General features: G+C 30.7%; 1 protein-coding gene across 3 annotated transcripts in view; it reads left to right on the top strand.

Annotated features, from left to right (window-relative positions):
• The window catches only part of fab1 (1-phosphatidylinositol 3-phosphate 5-kinase fab1), an 84657-nt gene that overhangs the window by 54743 nt on the left and 13072 nt on the right, over positions 1-16842 (top strand). For all 3 annotated transcript variants that reach the window (XM_076507118.1, XM_076507120.1, XM_076507119.1), the window contains exons 26-30: positions 5244-5352; positions 7201-7288; positions 10266-10389; positions 12827-13322; positions 16159-16278. In XM_076507118.1, coding sequence (XP_076363233.1) covers positions 5244-5352; positions 7201-7288; positions 10266-10389; positions 12827-13322; positions 16159-16278 — 937 coding nt within the window. The remainder of the gene's footprint in view (positions 1-5243; positions 5353-7200; positions 7289-10265; positions 10390-12826; positions 13323-16158; positions 16279-16842) is intronic.

Below are 16842 nucleotides of genomic sequence, written 5' to 3' on the forward strand. Positions count from 1 at the left end.
TTACTGTAAGTTGTTCTCCTTGTGGTCATATTCTTTTGTTACATCACTTACTGATCAGTTTATATTGCCACATGGCTTGCAATTTCTTTTAATGAATTTGTTTGTAGAGCTTTTTAACAAAAGATTTGTCTTCCACTCACCCCACTATTGTTCTTGATTTCCACTAGGTATCTTTTTTGTAACATTTTGTTGTTGCTGGTATTTCTCATGAAATGATTTTTCTGTCCAAGGAGTCTCATCAGTAGAAATTGATTAGAGCTTTGTCTTCACATATTATTTCAAGTCATCATCATCTTCTTGAGTGTCCAAGTAGTAATAGTTGTCCACCTACAGTTAACCTTCTACTTCTGATTTTTCTTTTTCTGTTCACATTGCAGAAAAGTGATACAGATGGAATGGGCCACCTCCCACTTCAGACAGTGACTTTCTACCCATTCAAATTGCTCATCCTTTCAATCTGTAAAAAGTTGGCTTTGAGTATTGAGTTCAGTAGGGTATTTAGTTTTGTTTTTGTATCCATTGTACCCACTTTCTTCTCTTTCAAATCTTCTTTATTTTCACCTTTCATACAATCCACTTTGTACTTGGCAGTTGGATTTGGAAAATTCAAATATTTTGTTCTTAGGGGTTATCTAAGATGCTTTAGGTTTGTTTGTGCTTTTTTCTCCATTTGGTAGCAGCAAACAAAACAAAAGATAGAAGACTAGTATTTAATCTGTCCCATCTTTCAAATTGGAACCTATATGAATTTTATGCAAAGTCCATCTGTGTTGTCTGGTTGCAAAATGGATATCAAAACTGTTTATTTACACATTATGATTCACAATTACTCTTATCCATTCTTTAATTTTGTACATCTGGGAGCAGATTATCAGTTCAAAGTCATTTTTTGTCTGGCTTTGGCTTCCTATAACTTCACACTTGTAATTAAAATTTCTGATGGTCTTCTACAAAGAATGTGTCAATTTTTACTGTTATATGGGTGAGTGATTCACTTAGACTTTTTTGACTACCCAGTTTGCCTCTTCACTGGGGTTGATTGTTCAAGAGTTTGTCTCATTTCATGCTTACCCAATATCTCATGTATCTTGGATTTTGGATCAAGGCATTTGTCACCCATCACCTTTTGACTTTAGAATCTTGAGTGTACCTCCTTGTCTTTTCTCATCTTCTACCAGAAATGTTCCTCTGGTCTGATTTTTCTGTATGAAGCAATTCCCATGATTTGTGCTCTCGTGTGACTTTCAGTGAGATTCTGATTTTCAGCAGAGCTTATCTGCAGACTTGATATTTCAGAGTTTCACTATGTCCTGCTGTTCTCTATTATTGTTACCCTTGGGTGTGGCCCAGTTACTGCTTTCACATGGTAGGTTCCTCACTTCTTTACCTCCTCTGGAGTTTTTCACAAGTGCATCTCTTCAGGGCTGGGATACTGAATTGAGGCTTGTATTTTAGTTTTACATCAGTCTGTTGCAATTTTGGGCAGTTAATTATAGATGCATGTTTCAAATTCATCCTATTGTTACAAAATTGTTCTTTTATGGTTAATACAAGCAATTACATTATGGTGACATATAAACAAGAAGGATGAGATTCATTCTTTGGTCACATTCATATTGTTACTCTCTAAGCTTGCCCTGTGACTGGTGTTATGAACATTCTAGTAGATTCCCTTTTCTGAGTGCATTGGCTTCTGCAGATGGAATGAACCCTTCATTTTGTGGTTTTCCAGTGATTATGCATTTATTTCAGTCACCCTATAATCCATGTATTTATAACTAATCAATCACCTTCTACTATCTTATTGATTTATAGTTATGAATCCTGCTTCTCTAATGGTGGACACCTTGTACCAGTTTTAGGAGAATCTTTTTGTATATGTCCTCTATTCTTTTAATCTTCTCCCTTAGATTTTGTCAAAGATCAGTAGGCTTTGTTATCAAGTTCTTCTTATTGCCCAGAACTGATTTGATTTTCACTACTCATTGGTCTTATCTCAGTCAAATCCTTTTTTTTACTGCTTGAGAAACATTATCTTCAGTCCTAAACATCCATCTTTTACAAAGTTTTGTCAGTGGCTTTACAATTTAATGTTATGCAGTTTCTTTATTAGGAACACCAATATTTTCTTTTCAGGTAACTCATATGTTTCATATTCCTGCCAATGTTCCTCCCTAGCAGCTTACCAATGTCATTGGTCTAAGTTTTGTAGTTGGTTTCTTATCTTTTGCCAATTCTTACACAGCTTGCCTTTTGTATGTTTTTATCTCATGATCGAAACTTGTCTCTATTTACAGATGATAGAGCAACATTCTCACCCATTTTTCATTGCTATAGAAGTCGTAGGCATGTTTCCTTCACATTTTCAGGATCTTTTCTCAAGTTTCATACTTAAATAAACCACATGTGCTGTGACATTGTCCTTAGTTCGCTTTTAGTTTGGTTTAGGTTACCTAGCATCTTCCCCACTTTGAATGCTTAATAGCTTATTTACTATACCATCTTTCTCAGCAGGTGTATTTTCTTTTGTTGCTTACTTTGGGGATGAAACAATCAAACATTTTTGTCATAGATACTTTGCATACTTTTTTTTAATTTTTTTAACCACAGAGCTTTGTATTTATCTCCTGTTCACACTTTCCTATCTAAAATTTGGGTAATAAGAGGGGGATCACAGCAGTTTTTTTTACATTTCTCTTACCTGCACTGTCTGGCCTTTAGTCCTCATTTTCTTTATCATGTCAGAGCTTTAATTTCCATCTTGCATGAATGGAATTTTCTCAAGGTGATGTTTGTTGGTTGTTTGTCTTATCATGAATGTCACTCCATGGTTATTTTTTCACACTAATGATTTGGCTTGTGTAGTTGATACAATTTGTTTATCATGATGTTCCTGAAGCATTCTGAGGATATTTGGTTTAAATCTCATCTAAATTGCCACTTGGCAATGTCTTTAGTTTCTCAGTCTTGTTACTCTTCAAAGCACCTATTGTAGGCTAAAGTGTGAACAATTTCAACTGGCTCTTCAGCTTCAAGACTTCATTTGCCATCTGTGATTATTCTTGAAGATCAATGGAATAGTAACTGGATGAAGTTTTGTGCTAGTTTTTTTCCTTCCCAACACCTGTTGTTCACTAATTTCAAAATGTGCAAGTTTTTTGTTTCATTTTATGCTTATGAAAAAAAAATGAAGCCTCTCCTTCTGTAAGGAGTTTTTGAATTTATATGAATTAATTCAATCAGGATTCACTTCCTTTAACATCTGTTTGCCCTTGGCATTATTTTTCACTCTCAGCAGAAGTGGACTGAGGTGACTGTAATTGGAGATATCACTGTATGACTTCACTCCAATCATGATAGAGATCATCCATGTTTTATTCTTGATTTATGTTTTGATTTTTCTAATTGCATTTTTGAAACCATCCTTGAGCTATGTTTTGCCCTTTTTAATTTCTCCCTAAGCACCCACAAATTTAATAGGTTGTGTGACTCCCTGGCAATTTTAGATATGAATGAAGAAGGCTACTGCCTCTAGAATTTGTCCTTTTAAAATGTTTATGCCAGTAACTGGTTCCACTGTTGGATCCACAGGTTCAGTACACCATTACTACTCGCAAAACCAGTCCAATTGCCTAAGTAAATAAGGCATCATGGGGTTTGAGACGCTTTACTGAGAAGAATGCTTTTGATCTAAATATCCATTAGCTCCAATCCTTTTCTAAGGTTGGTCAAATCCAGTGCTGCAACTTTATTTTTGTTCTGGCTTCCACTTCAACTCTTTTTAACTGTATATTTTTCTATAGCCTAAATAGATTATCTTTCTGCCCTTTTGCTTGTAATTCATCAGTTCCTACCTCCTTTTTCATTTTCAGCATTAAAATGATTTTCAAACAATTACTTCTGAAATATCATACCTTCCCATAAAAAAGTTTTCATCGTGACTACAACTTTTAAATGAATCTAAATTTTAGCATGAAAGCAGAGATTATGAAAGATCATCAGATACATGCACAGTAAGTCCCATTGAAGGTGTGATAGTGTAGAATTAGAGTTATATATCCTACAATACATAAAAGATGTGTGGGAGTTTTAAGTATTGTGGTATTTATTACTAACACCATAAGGTAAGTTTTTTTTATATTTTAGAGGTGTGTACCTGTTTGAAGTTCATTTAATTCTAAAATTTAGGATTTTATTGTCTTTAGTTTTGTTATAACATGTATACCAAGTTTTCAATTTACACATTCTCAAAGAGGATTTCATGTAGATAATTAAGGAAAGTTTTGTATAAACATTATATCGGAGTTTTATGTAGATAAGTTTGGAAGAACCTTTTGTTTTTATAAAGTTTAAGAGCCATAGTCATGAAAACCTGACCCCTCTAGGCATTGCACCAACTTTTGAAATATTATGTTCCTGTAGGGGCTGTTTGGTAAAAATAATTTATTTTGCTCTACTATTCAGAATTTTTCTTTTCATATTTGAAATCCACGAAGTATAAAAAAATATGCAGCTGTATAAAACAGTAATGGTTTTAGAAGTTTCAGTGCTTCCATCTTTTCCAGAATCAATATTGTACACCTTGCTTCCTTATGTTATAATTCGATTTTGACCTCTTAGGTCACTTGTCCTTCTTCATAATTTTCTTTCTCCACTTTCAGTATCATTTTTTTGTTTCCAATTAATATTATTTGCTTTATTTATTCAAGCATGAATCCAAATATAAGCAACATCTACAAATGCCACAGGAGAAGCAGTCTCTTTTCTTTGTTTGTTTCATGAAAGCAGGTTTCACTTATATTTTTTTCAATCAGAAGAATTTTTATATATATATATTGTGTTACAGTTATATAGTCTGGCACCTCTAATCCGTTTTTCGGCTCTAACATTCTTTCTTTGTAAACTTGGGTCAGCTTTTCATGACTGGAAATCTTAAACATTATTGTAACAGAGTTTTATGTAAATAAGTTGGGAAAGTTTTGTTTTTTTGTTCAAACATTATTTAACAGAATTTTATGCTAGGAAGCCACAAGAAAAATTACAGTTGGAAAAGGGTAGAAAATCTTTATCAAACAAATCAACTTATGTATACATTTGTGAATGAATCCAAAAATATTTATCAAACTATTTTGTTGTTGTTTTTTTTGCTACTTAATATTTCTGGTGTAACAGCAGTATTGCAGTTTTGTAATTAATTTATATGGTATATATAAAGCAAAATCTGTGTTAATTTTGTTTTACAGAATGAAAGAACCAAATTTCGAGAGAAGATTGAGGAAGTTCAACTTCGATTGACTTCACCTTCTTTAGAAGACATTGATGTAAGCCAAGGAAATGAGAGGAACAACAAAGGTTAGACACTAGTTAACAACACTGTAGCAGATAGATAAAGAAATTAGTAGAAAACGTAGTTAAATGGCAGCAAAATAATTGTCCTCAATCTGATATTAATTCTGAACTCTATATAGTAAGTGTGAGATGACACTTGAGATAATACTTTTTACATATATTTAGTGCCTAATTCAGGGAATGCATTAGACACAGGTAGAGCAACAACAAAACTGATATTGCCTTTGCCTACCTTCAGATTTAATTGTGAAAAACATTCCTGCATTTAGCTGAAAGGAAATCATTTTACACTACTAAGAACATTTTACATTCTTGTAAATACCCTGAAAATTCATTCACACCATTCCAATGGTTTAATAGCTATTTTACCAAACAAAGTTGGTGTGAGTATTGTTGGTTTTAGTTACATATCACAAAAAAATTGGCTATAACTTGATGTGAACAGTGTCAATCCATTGGATCATCATTATTTTCCTGTGAATCTGCATATAAAACAGATGGTTTGGAACAGAGCCACCATGTGACATAAAGGTGAAGATTGAAAATTTATCAGTGATTTCTCTTAAAATAGAAAAATTGATACATGCATTATATAAAAATTCAATTGTAAAATACATTTTGATATGATGTCAGGCTTATTGATGTGTAGATAATACATGTTTTATTAAATATTGAATATAATTCTTCAAAACATTATGATATGTACCTGAGTGGCCTAACCTTTGTCCTAAGTTAATTGCCATAGCTTTGTAACAGCCATCTTTATTTTGTTTATATTGGTGCTGTGATTTTGACAAACAATCTATTCACATTCAAAAGGTTGAGTATATTACATTAAAAAATCATTAAGGTGTGTGAAATCATAGCTGTTATGAAATTGCAGTGGAATGATGTGTATCAGAACTTATTTTTGACATTATTTCCAGTGAGCTGCTACCAAAAACACAAAGACATAGGTGTAAGGTTGTCTAAATGCAAAGATCAAAGTTAGACAAAATTTGTGTTATAAATGAATGTAAGTTTCCTAGCTATGGAACTACTTTTGAGAATTTTTACAAATGTCATTGCTATTAAGCCTAAAGTAAGTATAAATATGTCTTGTGATACTTTATAAGTTCTAGAAAAAATATCTTAGAGGTTTATAGTATATCATCTAGGACTTTAGTGACCTTGTCATTTGATTGAACTGTTATTTTGTTGCTTCAATAATGTGTTCCAAACTTTAGGGACCATTGATGGACTATAAGCTATGATCAGATCACCCTGTTTCTTAAGAGTTGGTGGTGGATGTTGTTCACTATATTGTCTTCCTTTTAATACATCAATTCAAAGCTAGAAAGACTATTTTTAGATATAGATGGCTCTTGTATAGCTTTTTGTGAAAATGTTAAAACAAACATCCTTGTTTGAAGCATTTTTTGTTTTATCAGTATTTTTTCTTTTACTGTTGATTAAATATTAACAATTATAACTTGAATTTTTATTCGACCAATGTCAAAATTTTCAATTATTGTAATTGTTGGTTTTTTATAAATTTTCCTATAGTTTCAGAGGACATTATTTTTTAATTTTACGTTCTTATACCATATTTTTTATACACTCTTTAGACATAAAATGTTGAACATTCAGCAGAATTAAATGTGTAAATAATAAAAGATTAAGAGAATGGTTTTCTTATTGTTTTCATTTCAAATGGCATGTTGAAAATAAATAAATTACTTTGTTGGATGCTAGTATCTTATGATGAGGACTTTTATTAAAAGTGTGATGCTTTGTAATCCTGTTAAATATTAATATGAAAAGCAATTCTCAAAGTCTCTGCTGATTTTAATAAGGACAATTTATTCACAGACACATGCCGCATAGCGTGGAGAATAGTCGACACTGTGGTACAGTTAAAATATCAAATTGCTGAAGCTGTTCAAAACTGGAACTCAAAGTATGCTCTAAATCATTATTTTGCTTTGTCTCTAGTCATTTTATATAACCATTTTGTCTTCAGTATATATGTGTGATTTATTTTCTTCTAACATACTAAGTTCCAAAAAATGAAGTTTTTCAAGGTTGTTTTTTTAATATGTCTGTTATAATCAGTCTAAACATGTATGCTCTTTACTATGGGTAATGCAACAGTATTTTGTTTTAATTTGTATGATATACATCCTTCATAGTACAAATGATTTACAACTAAATTTTCATCAGTGTCAAAATTTTTAATAGTTTATCATGTGCCGTCAGTTCACCATTTGTAATTGTTAATGTTTATGTATTAGGGTTAGTCCCTTTTTGTTTTGTTCTTAGAGCTAGAGATGATTTATATTTTTGTTAATAAACCTCCTACATACAGTTACAAGATTAACTCAAGGATTTGTCTTGATACTAGTGAAAAGTTAAATGGGAAAAAAAAAATGGATATAATTAAAAATACCTGAATTTCTAAGTTCAGTAGATCTTGTATCTTTAAATAATGTTTTTCTCAGGATTAGGTGGTTTTACACCTTTAAGTTTACTTTTAAGGTTCTCTCACAATTTAGTAATATTATTTGTCACCTTTGTGTTTTATCAACATGATTCACTGTATCAACTTTAAGACTACAGAAAGTGTTATTTATTAAGTGCATTATTTGGTTCTACAGGAAGAAACTTTTCCTCTGTTACTCTTTACTGTTATTATTATTATTATTAACTTTTAATAATTACTCTTGTGAAATCACCATCTATACATGTTTTCAAACTATTTCTATAATGGTAATTACTTTCAACATAATGCTTTATATTTGTATAACTGATTTAAATTATTTGTACATTTCATGTCTTTGGTTCAAATTCCTCTTCCAGCAGGTACACTTTTTAACTGTTGATATCTTCTGTATTTAGGGTTCAGCATAATCAGGTGGCTAGGGAGCTTGACTTGCAGTCTGAGGGCTGAGAGTCTTTCACTGATAAATTAGGGATAGCTAGTGCAGGTGTGACCTTCATAGAGCTTTGTACAATAAGCAAAACAAACAACTCTTTTGTATAAATATAGGGATATTCTACTGTGTTTTGGTTGTGGATGTGTTTGCATGTAATTAGAGAAGTAACAAATTATCTTGACAACTTTACTTGAATATCACATTTTTGTAAAACATATCATTTACATTCAAATAATATATAAATTGTAAAACATAACAGTTTATCTCTTTGTTCACTTTGAATATTCTACCCCATAAATTTATGTTATGATGTCTCAGGTGGTCAGTTTGCTTAACGTTGACAGGAAAATCCATTTACTTGAACTCTTCTTAATGTTTCTTAAGCATCTAATGTAATATTATTGCTATTAATTTCATATGTGCTCACATATTATTAATATTATTGCTATTTCATATTTTTCTACTGAATTGTACGTGCTTATAGTAAACATTTTTATTTTTAAATGTATGAGTACAATAGTAAATTTACGTTATCAGAGGAGTTACAGCGACTGGCTGCTAGCATGTAAAATGATGAGATACAAATATGTTGGAAGTGAAATTTCATTTCGAAATTGTAGCTTAACTTAATTGAAAGGTGTAAATGTAATGAAACAAAACTTTAATTAAATTTTGATAAAAAACTAATATTTAGGAGCTGACCACCCCTTGGTGGGACAGCAGCAAGGTTATGAACTGTGGATATTTTAAGTACTTTTTAATGTAATCAAACTCCTTTTACGAATATAGAATAACTGAATCATACTATTTGTATTGAGGTTTTCTCCATTAATTTGAGTTGTTATGGTTTTATTAATTACCAAATTGTTTTTATACTGCTCACTTCCATTTCACAACCTGAAGTGCTCGCATATTGTATCATATTGATTAATCTTTTCTAGTTGCAACTTTCAGTGTAAAGAACTTATCAGGAAAGTGGGTGGAATCATTCATTAATTATGTACAATTAATAGAAAATTTCAGTTGTAATTAATGGGATTAGCTGCAACTCTGGATCCAATTTCAGTTTGTGCACCTCTGATGAAGGTGTCTATATTTAATGGAGCTCCTCAGCTACTTTTATCAATTTTTATTTCAGTTATCAATTAACTTTGTGTTTTCTACATTAACTATTTTCAGGTGTTCATGTACCTGAAATGAAAAATTTAAAAACAAGTTTTCAAGTTCCCATATTGGGTCTCATTAACTATGTTTTTAGGGTTGTTTTTTTTATTCAAGTTTAATCCATTCTGCACTGCCTCCCAATGACACAGTGGTATGTCTGAGGACTTGTACTGCTTTATAGTTTCAGTTAACAAGCCAAATTAATTTTTTCTATTACTATCACCAAACTATCCAAGCATAGTTCACTTATGTTTCATTGAGATACCATGATTGTATCCTATACTTCTAAAATCATCTGCTCCTTTATTAGATTTAGGCCTACTTTCAATAATCATCTGTTTTTGGCATATAGGCCTATATCCATATAGTTGTCTAACTTTTGTGAAAGTCTGTACAGACACCTCGGTTGAACTACTTTGGAACTCTCTTTGATGAAATAAACTGTTCTTTTTATCTCGTTTTAGCACCATTAGTCTCATTCTAATATATATCAATTGTTAGGCCTTTCTTCTCTCTTATGCGACTTTACTCTTTGTCTGTCTGCTTTTCTTGTTCATCTCACGCTATTTATACATTTATTATTTAATCGTCTGCTCACTATATTTTAGACATCAAAGAGTTATATACACAGTGTATGAATTTTCCCAGTTTATGTTGCTAAACGTGCTATAATATTTACGTTAAGTGCTTCTAGCTCTCTTGTTATGAACAAAATCACACAATTATAAAATATTCACTCACAAAATAAATAAATTAATAACATCTACAACAAAAGTTGTATATCATGACAATTATCATTACCAAAGTTATTTTTATTGAAGAGGAATAATTTTGTAGGATCCAAGATTTTATGACTACTACTAAGAAGGAGGATAGGTCATCAAAAGGAGCAAGTGTTGCTCAAAAACCTGCCCCTGGATACCAGCAGCTTCCAGTTTCCCCAGGTTTTGATGTGTCTCATGTAAGTTCACTGTTTACACATTATTTTGTATGTATAACCATTCAGTTCTGTCTACATACTCTTCTGTTGTTTCTTTAGCCTGTAAAAAGTATGTTGCTATGTTCTCTGACACCTTGCCATATATAATAGTAAAAGTGCATATTGTATATTTCTTCTTTGTAGTTTTAAAAATATCTTAAAATCAGAGTTTAGCAGTTGGCAAGCCAGATTGTTTCATTGCTGCAAAATTATGAATGTGTCCTTGTGGTTGTTCTGTTTCCTCTTTGTTTTTCGTGATTATTTTCTTTTCTGCTTGTTCCTGTGGTTCCTTTTCATGCTTATATTTCTGGTTTTCTTTCCTGTTTATCCTTGTGATTGTTCTATTGTTTGCTTGTCTTTGTGGTTTTATTTTCTGCCTTGAGAGTTTTGTTTTCTTGCAACTGATTTTTATATATAAGTATCAATAAACAGTTCTAATCTCTAAAGTAGTACTTGATTATTATTAAAATTGGGCACCAAAAGGCTTTGAAAATGATTTTATTAAAATATGGATGCTTCTTCTGTTTTATTATGCCATTTGTTTTTGAACGCTGGGTCTAGATAGTTATTTACTACATGCTCACTAAACCAACACGCATACTGTGCCCACATCCAGCAGCACATATTACTAGATAGCAATAAAGTAATTGTGATTACTCTTTTACTGAAGTCAGTTCTTTTACACTTTCCTACACCATAGCCATGTGTGTCCCCGAAGAGAAGAATGGAAACAAAACCAGATCATAAAATAAATCTTTATATAAATTCATTTTTATGAACTACAAAATTGGTCACAAACCATAAAGTGGTATCATTGTGACTATTTCAAAGAAGAATTATTAAAATACTGTTTGTTTTTTCCTATTGCCAATCAGTGTCAGAAATTTTCAGAACAGTAGAAAACAAAAACATGCACCAACAACTACTGTGTGTACTCATACTTGAAGAAAGCAATCAAAAAATAAATAACTACAAGTTACTTTAACTCCATACTAAAGTTACTGTACACAGCTAGAAGTATCTTGAAATGAAAATAAATGCTTAAAATTATTGTTGTTTATTATCTAACTGTGAATGGATAAAAGTCATTACAGTATGAACATGTACACGTTTTTACTTGTTAACTTTTGTTGATCTGAGCAAGACTTCTATTTCTGTAAAATATTTATTTTAGATTAATTCAACCTTAATATGTCCATAATTGTAAAATTATTTTGTGTTCAGTTGACAGGCTTGAACTACAAAGTTTCTGAACATTTAGAATGTAGTTCACAATGGTGTTAAAATGTGTCATACATTGACAAATAGCTTTTTCAAAACTGAGTTTAAATATAAAATTTAAGCTTAAAATGTACGCTATCAAATTAGCTGGTGTTTTCACTTGAAATCATTCAAAATATTTCAGAATTTTATTAATAAGTATTCTGTCTTTATTATTTATGGATTTTATGCTAGTGAAAGGTAAAGTGACCATAAACTACTTTATTAGAACAAGTTATTGTGTTTGTTGCAATTATTAGACCATGCAGATTACATATGTGGCTTTAAGGTGATATTTATATAGAATGGTGACTAATGCTATTTCGTATAGGCTCTTGTATCGTCCTGCATTAAAGTCTTTTGCTTGATGGTTAAGGTAAAAACTGCTACACTTATTGCCCTCTTTTAATTATTTTCTAACAACGACAAAAAAATCAAAACACAAAAAGTCTGTATAGGTTCCTGTTTATTTCCATATAATTGAAAAGTAGTTTAACCTGAATTGTATCTTTAATGCAGTGTATCTCCTATGAAAGAATTACAAATACCACCAAAACAGATATATAATAAATTCCATATATTATACAAGTTCTTAATAATAAATAGTTAATTTTGTGTAATTAATCTATTTCAAGTTGTCTAAAATAAATAGTCTAGAGGTTTTGCTTTTTTATATCCATAATGTAAACTTTAAACATAAAAATCTTTGTAGCTTTTGTGTTTTAAAATGTTTAACTCCCACATTTATTACATTTGTATGAAAAATTTTAACAATAACAATCAACACAGGTGTCAGTGTTTGGAGCAAAGAGTGTTTTTGACTACACTTGTTACTGAAACTTTCAAACAGAAGACATTTTGGTGATTAGGAAATATCTTGACACATTTAATTAGTTACTGTCTTCTCTCTTGTTTTTTGACACGTTTAATTAAGATACTTCTTTCTGGTGGTTGTCAGAAAATAAGACATGTTGATTATTATGTTAGGAATATCTTAACACACACAATTAGTGACTGTCTCCTTTCATGATTTAGGGCATATATTTAGTTAAGGTACTTCTCTCAATGTGGTTGTTAGAAGAGAGAACACTTTGATTATTATGTTTTGAATAAATATTCTGAAATGTTTCATTAGTGACTCCTCTCTCTCTCAATTTAGGACACATATTTAACTGAGGTACTTCTTTCCAGTGGTAGTCAGAAGTTTTTAAATCTTGAGCTGCCTAAAACATTAGCTCAGACAACAGTTGAAAATCTAAGCATACCAGAAGATGATCCTTCAAAGAATCTTCAGGAAATGGTCATTACATCAAGTACAGAGATCATTGAATCAGATTCCAGTCTTCTTCAGCCCTCATTCTTAAGTGGATCCAACAAAGACCTGAACCAGTCCATCTCTTCTGAAAGCTATTACTCACAAACTTCATCTTTCTCTGAGTTAGGACTGTCATCAACAGAGCAGAAAGCCCCTGTTCCTTCTCTAGAACTATTGAAACAAAACTTAACTGATTCTGAGGGAAAGTTTCCTAGTACAGCTGTCTTCAGAGGAGAGTCTGGTATTCCAATCCTGCACAGGGTAAACAGTGAACCTGTAAATGTGGGTAGAGGCCCAGAATCTTTACTTGTGAACAACAAACAAGATAATATATCAAAAGGTAAGTATATTTTAGTGTGTTTATTTTTGTGTTACTTTTATATAGTTTAACTCCATATGTTGTGTGGTCATAGCACAGGTAGCCCAGGTAATTGTAAAAAATGCAAAAATGTCTGTAAAACCCACAAAACTGAATATTTGCATGTGTCTCTATATGAAGCTAATAAACCTTCATATCAATTTTAGTGAAGATCCCTTAACATCTAACAAAGTAATTACATGAACATACAACAGACAGTACTATTGTATCAGTATAGATACTATCTGGAGTATCCGTCCCCTGGATAGAAGTTGTGTAAATTCATAATTAACTCTTTTGCAATGCTCACAGACCAAAGGCCATGTCATTGCATTTGTTGACTTGCATTCAAAACTTTATTGAACTACTATTTTATGAATGTATGTCAGTACGTTTGGAATCAAACTGAAGATTATAATTCAAACTTTCAGTGATGTCGAGAAACTTTATTATATATGAGTTAATTTCTTAATTTAAAAGTAAGTTTTAAAACAATACAGTTAAATATAGTTTTTTAGTGGATCGTACGGTATGTTGAATATAGTAGTGATTAAAATTAGGAGTTTTATGATATCAAAAATAATAAGTCTATAATTTTGTACAGATTAAGAACTTAAATTACCAGTATTGTTAAGCTAGAATATAAAATAAGAACCTCGTATATTTTTATTTTGTTGATGTGGCTTGTGTACTAAATCAACACAATTGCCCCTTTTACTTTTTAATATTGCTTGAAACAGTCTCTTATATATACTTTCTTCACTGTATGATGTGAATAACCAATCAACACCTTAGAATGTAACCCTAGTAGTTTTCTCAGCTGTTTTAACCTCTCAAAAAGGCTACCACATTCTTTCAAACCATGATTTCAAAAAGGTAGGTTGTCTTTAGTTTGCACTAAGTTTCATATTTTTTAGACTTAAATACAGTTTAGTTACTAAGCTTAATAAATTGTAGTGGAATTATATGGTATCAGTATAATTATTTATGATTTTTTGGTTATTTAACCGTATATATAAAAACCTAAAAAAAAAAAAAAATTGATATCCTCTATGTACAAGATTTTGAAAAGCTCTACAACCTATGTCTAGCAACAACCTAGTTCAAAGGTTGCAGCTAGAAGAGGTAATTGTTTGCTTTACTTCTTTATTTATTGTTTTATATTTTAAGAAAAATAAGTTTCATAACTTATTTTTAAATAGTTATGACGTGTACCATTTAAAAATTGAAATGGGACTGTATATTACAAAATACTTGTTCACTAAAACACAGCCAAAGTCAGTTTTATGTTATTCGATACGATAACATGAATGTATGTACATCACATCAGTGGAACTTGTGTAATGTTAGCTAGGCATGACTGGAAGGTCAATATAATAAAAAAATAACAAATATATAACGTTATAAGACTTTAACTACTTAGAGAAGACATTTGTATTTTTCGTGATGATGAGAAACCCACTTGAAGTAAAGATGTATTCTCAAAACTGCTGGTATGTGTATTAGCACTTTCTTTTAATTAAAGTACACAACAGTGTTTCGATCTTCTTACATTAACAAAAAAATAGTTTGCAACTGACCATTGCTGGACACGTCTTAGGGACAAGTATGTAAATGGGTACATTTTAATACCCATACCAGCCATCTTGAGAATACATTTATATTTTTCTATTATAATAAGTAGTCATTCTGGCATGAAAAAAAGCATCATTTTTATTTGTTTCCTAATTTTTTTATAATGGTTAGAAGGTTGTCAGTTGATAGACCCCACATAGGCTCTAGAAAATAAAATATAAAGTCTTACTGAAAGCAAACACTTGAAATTTATTTAGGAGGTTTTAGAAAATACAGAAATGATATTAGATTTTTGGGATGAAAAATAGTTTTAATAGTTTTTTAATCATAGCATGAAATAACTTTGCACTCGGACTAGTAGTGGAACAGACTCAATATTTTAACAAACAAATCTTTTGTAAAAATATTTCATTAAAAATCTGATTTTTTATCTACATAAAGCCTTATTATCTTTACTAAAAGTCTACCAGATTTTGTGAAGGTACACTTACTATATTGAAAGTTATAATGTAAATACTTAACATGTGCAAATATTTATATGAACTCTTATATTATATTGAGCCCATTGTGAATGGGTTAATGAAAGATTATCCTAAGACATGAAAAGTTGCTTCTTTCAAATAAAATTGTAATAAATGTTAAAAAAAAACAAAAAATGAACCAACGTACACATTTTGGTGAAGATTCATCCACACCCTGCAAAATACTTGCATAGACGTTTGACAAACTACTGTTATATAGGTATCCAAATATTTAATATTTTCATCTAGATATTGTGTCTGTGTGTAGTCTTTATTAAGTAGGTTCTACACTGTTTATTTACTGTAGCAGTCTGTTCTTTTGTGTTTATTGAAATAACATTTAAATTCTTGAATCACTAACTAAATTGTATCGAACTAATTATTTCTTAACAAAAGTAATAGTTTGTGTGGAGCTCAGTTTTCATATACTTAATGTTATAGTGATTGTGTTTTACTCTGACAAGATTAATTCCCCATTCTTGGTTTAATTTTGACTGAGGGTGATGTCACTTTATTTTTATAAAAAGAAAATGTATCTCAGGATGGCTGGTATGGGTATTAACACTTTTACTAATAAATCATACTTCAAGTGGGTTACTCATCACTAAAAACAATGTTTATCAGTATTATATCAAAAGTGAGAATTCTGAGTAGCTTCCCCCATGATTTTTCACTTTTGTATTTACGTCTGTTTAGTGTTTAATTCATAACTTTCATTTTAGGCTTTCAGGCCAGTTTTTCATCAATCTACACTAATTCCCTCTCAGTTAGAAGAGAAGATGTAGGGGAATCAGTAGAGTGCCATGAGAGTAGTTGTGATACAACTGACAGTCAGCAGTATGGTATGTTTTTCGTATCACTTCATAGCATACATATTTTGTTTTATGCACAATGAAATAGTTACAGGTGTAATTCTTTGTTAGTTTGAATAATTACTCAATTCTTTGCATGTTTTAGTTATAATTGAGTAATCTTTTGTTGTGTAACAGGAAATAATGTACAAGTAATAAATTAATTGTGGTTAAACACCTACATACCTTACTAATACATGTAAAGTTATGAAATGTGTTGCTTAGGTTTATTTTTAAACATATTTTACTCAAATTTAGAATTACTGAAGTTCATTCTATCAAATCATCTTGTTTTCTTGGTTTTTTTATTTTGGATTTCGTAGAGAATCGTACATAAGAATGAAATAACTAAGCCTATTTTATTATATGATATAGAAGAAGTTCTAAGTTTCTTTATCAGTTCTATGAAAATAATGTAAATCTAAGATTTTTTGCATGGGTACTTGGTGTGCAGTTATACAAATGTGAACAAATATGGTTACTTGTTTTAAATCTAAATTGAACCTTTTCCTTTTCATGTTACAAGTGAAGTTTACTTTTCTAACTTTGGAATCT

The sequence above is a fragment of the Tachypleus tridentatus genome, chromosome 6, assembly GCF_004210375.1.
Source record: "Tachypleus tridentatus isolate NWPU-2018 chromosome 6, ASM421037v1, whole genome shotgun sequence".
Lineage (NCBI taxonomy): Eukaryota > Metazoa > Arthropoda > Merostomata > Xiphosura > Limulidae > Tachypleus > Tachypleus tridentatus.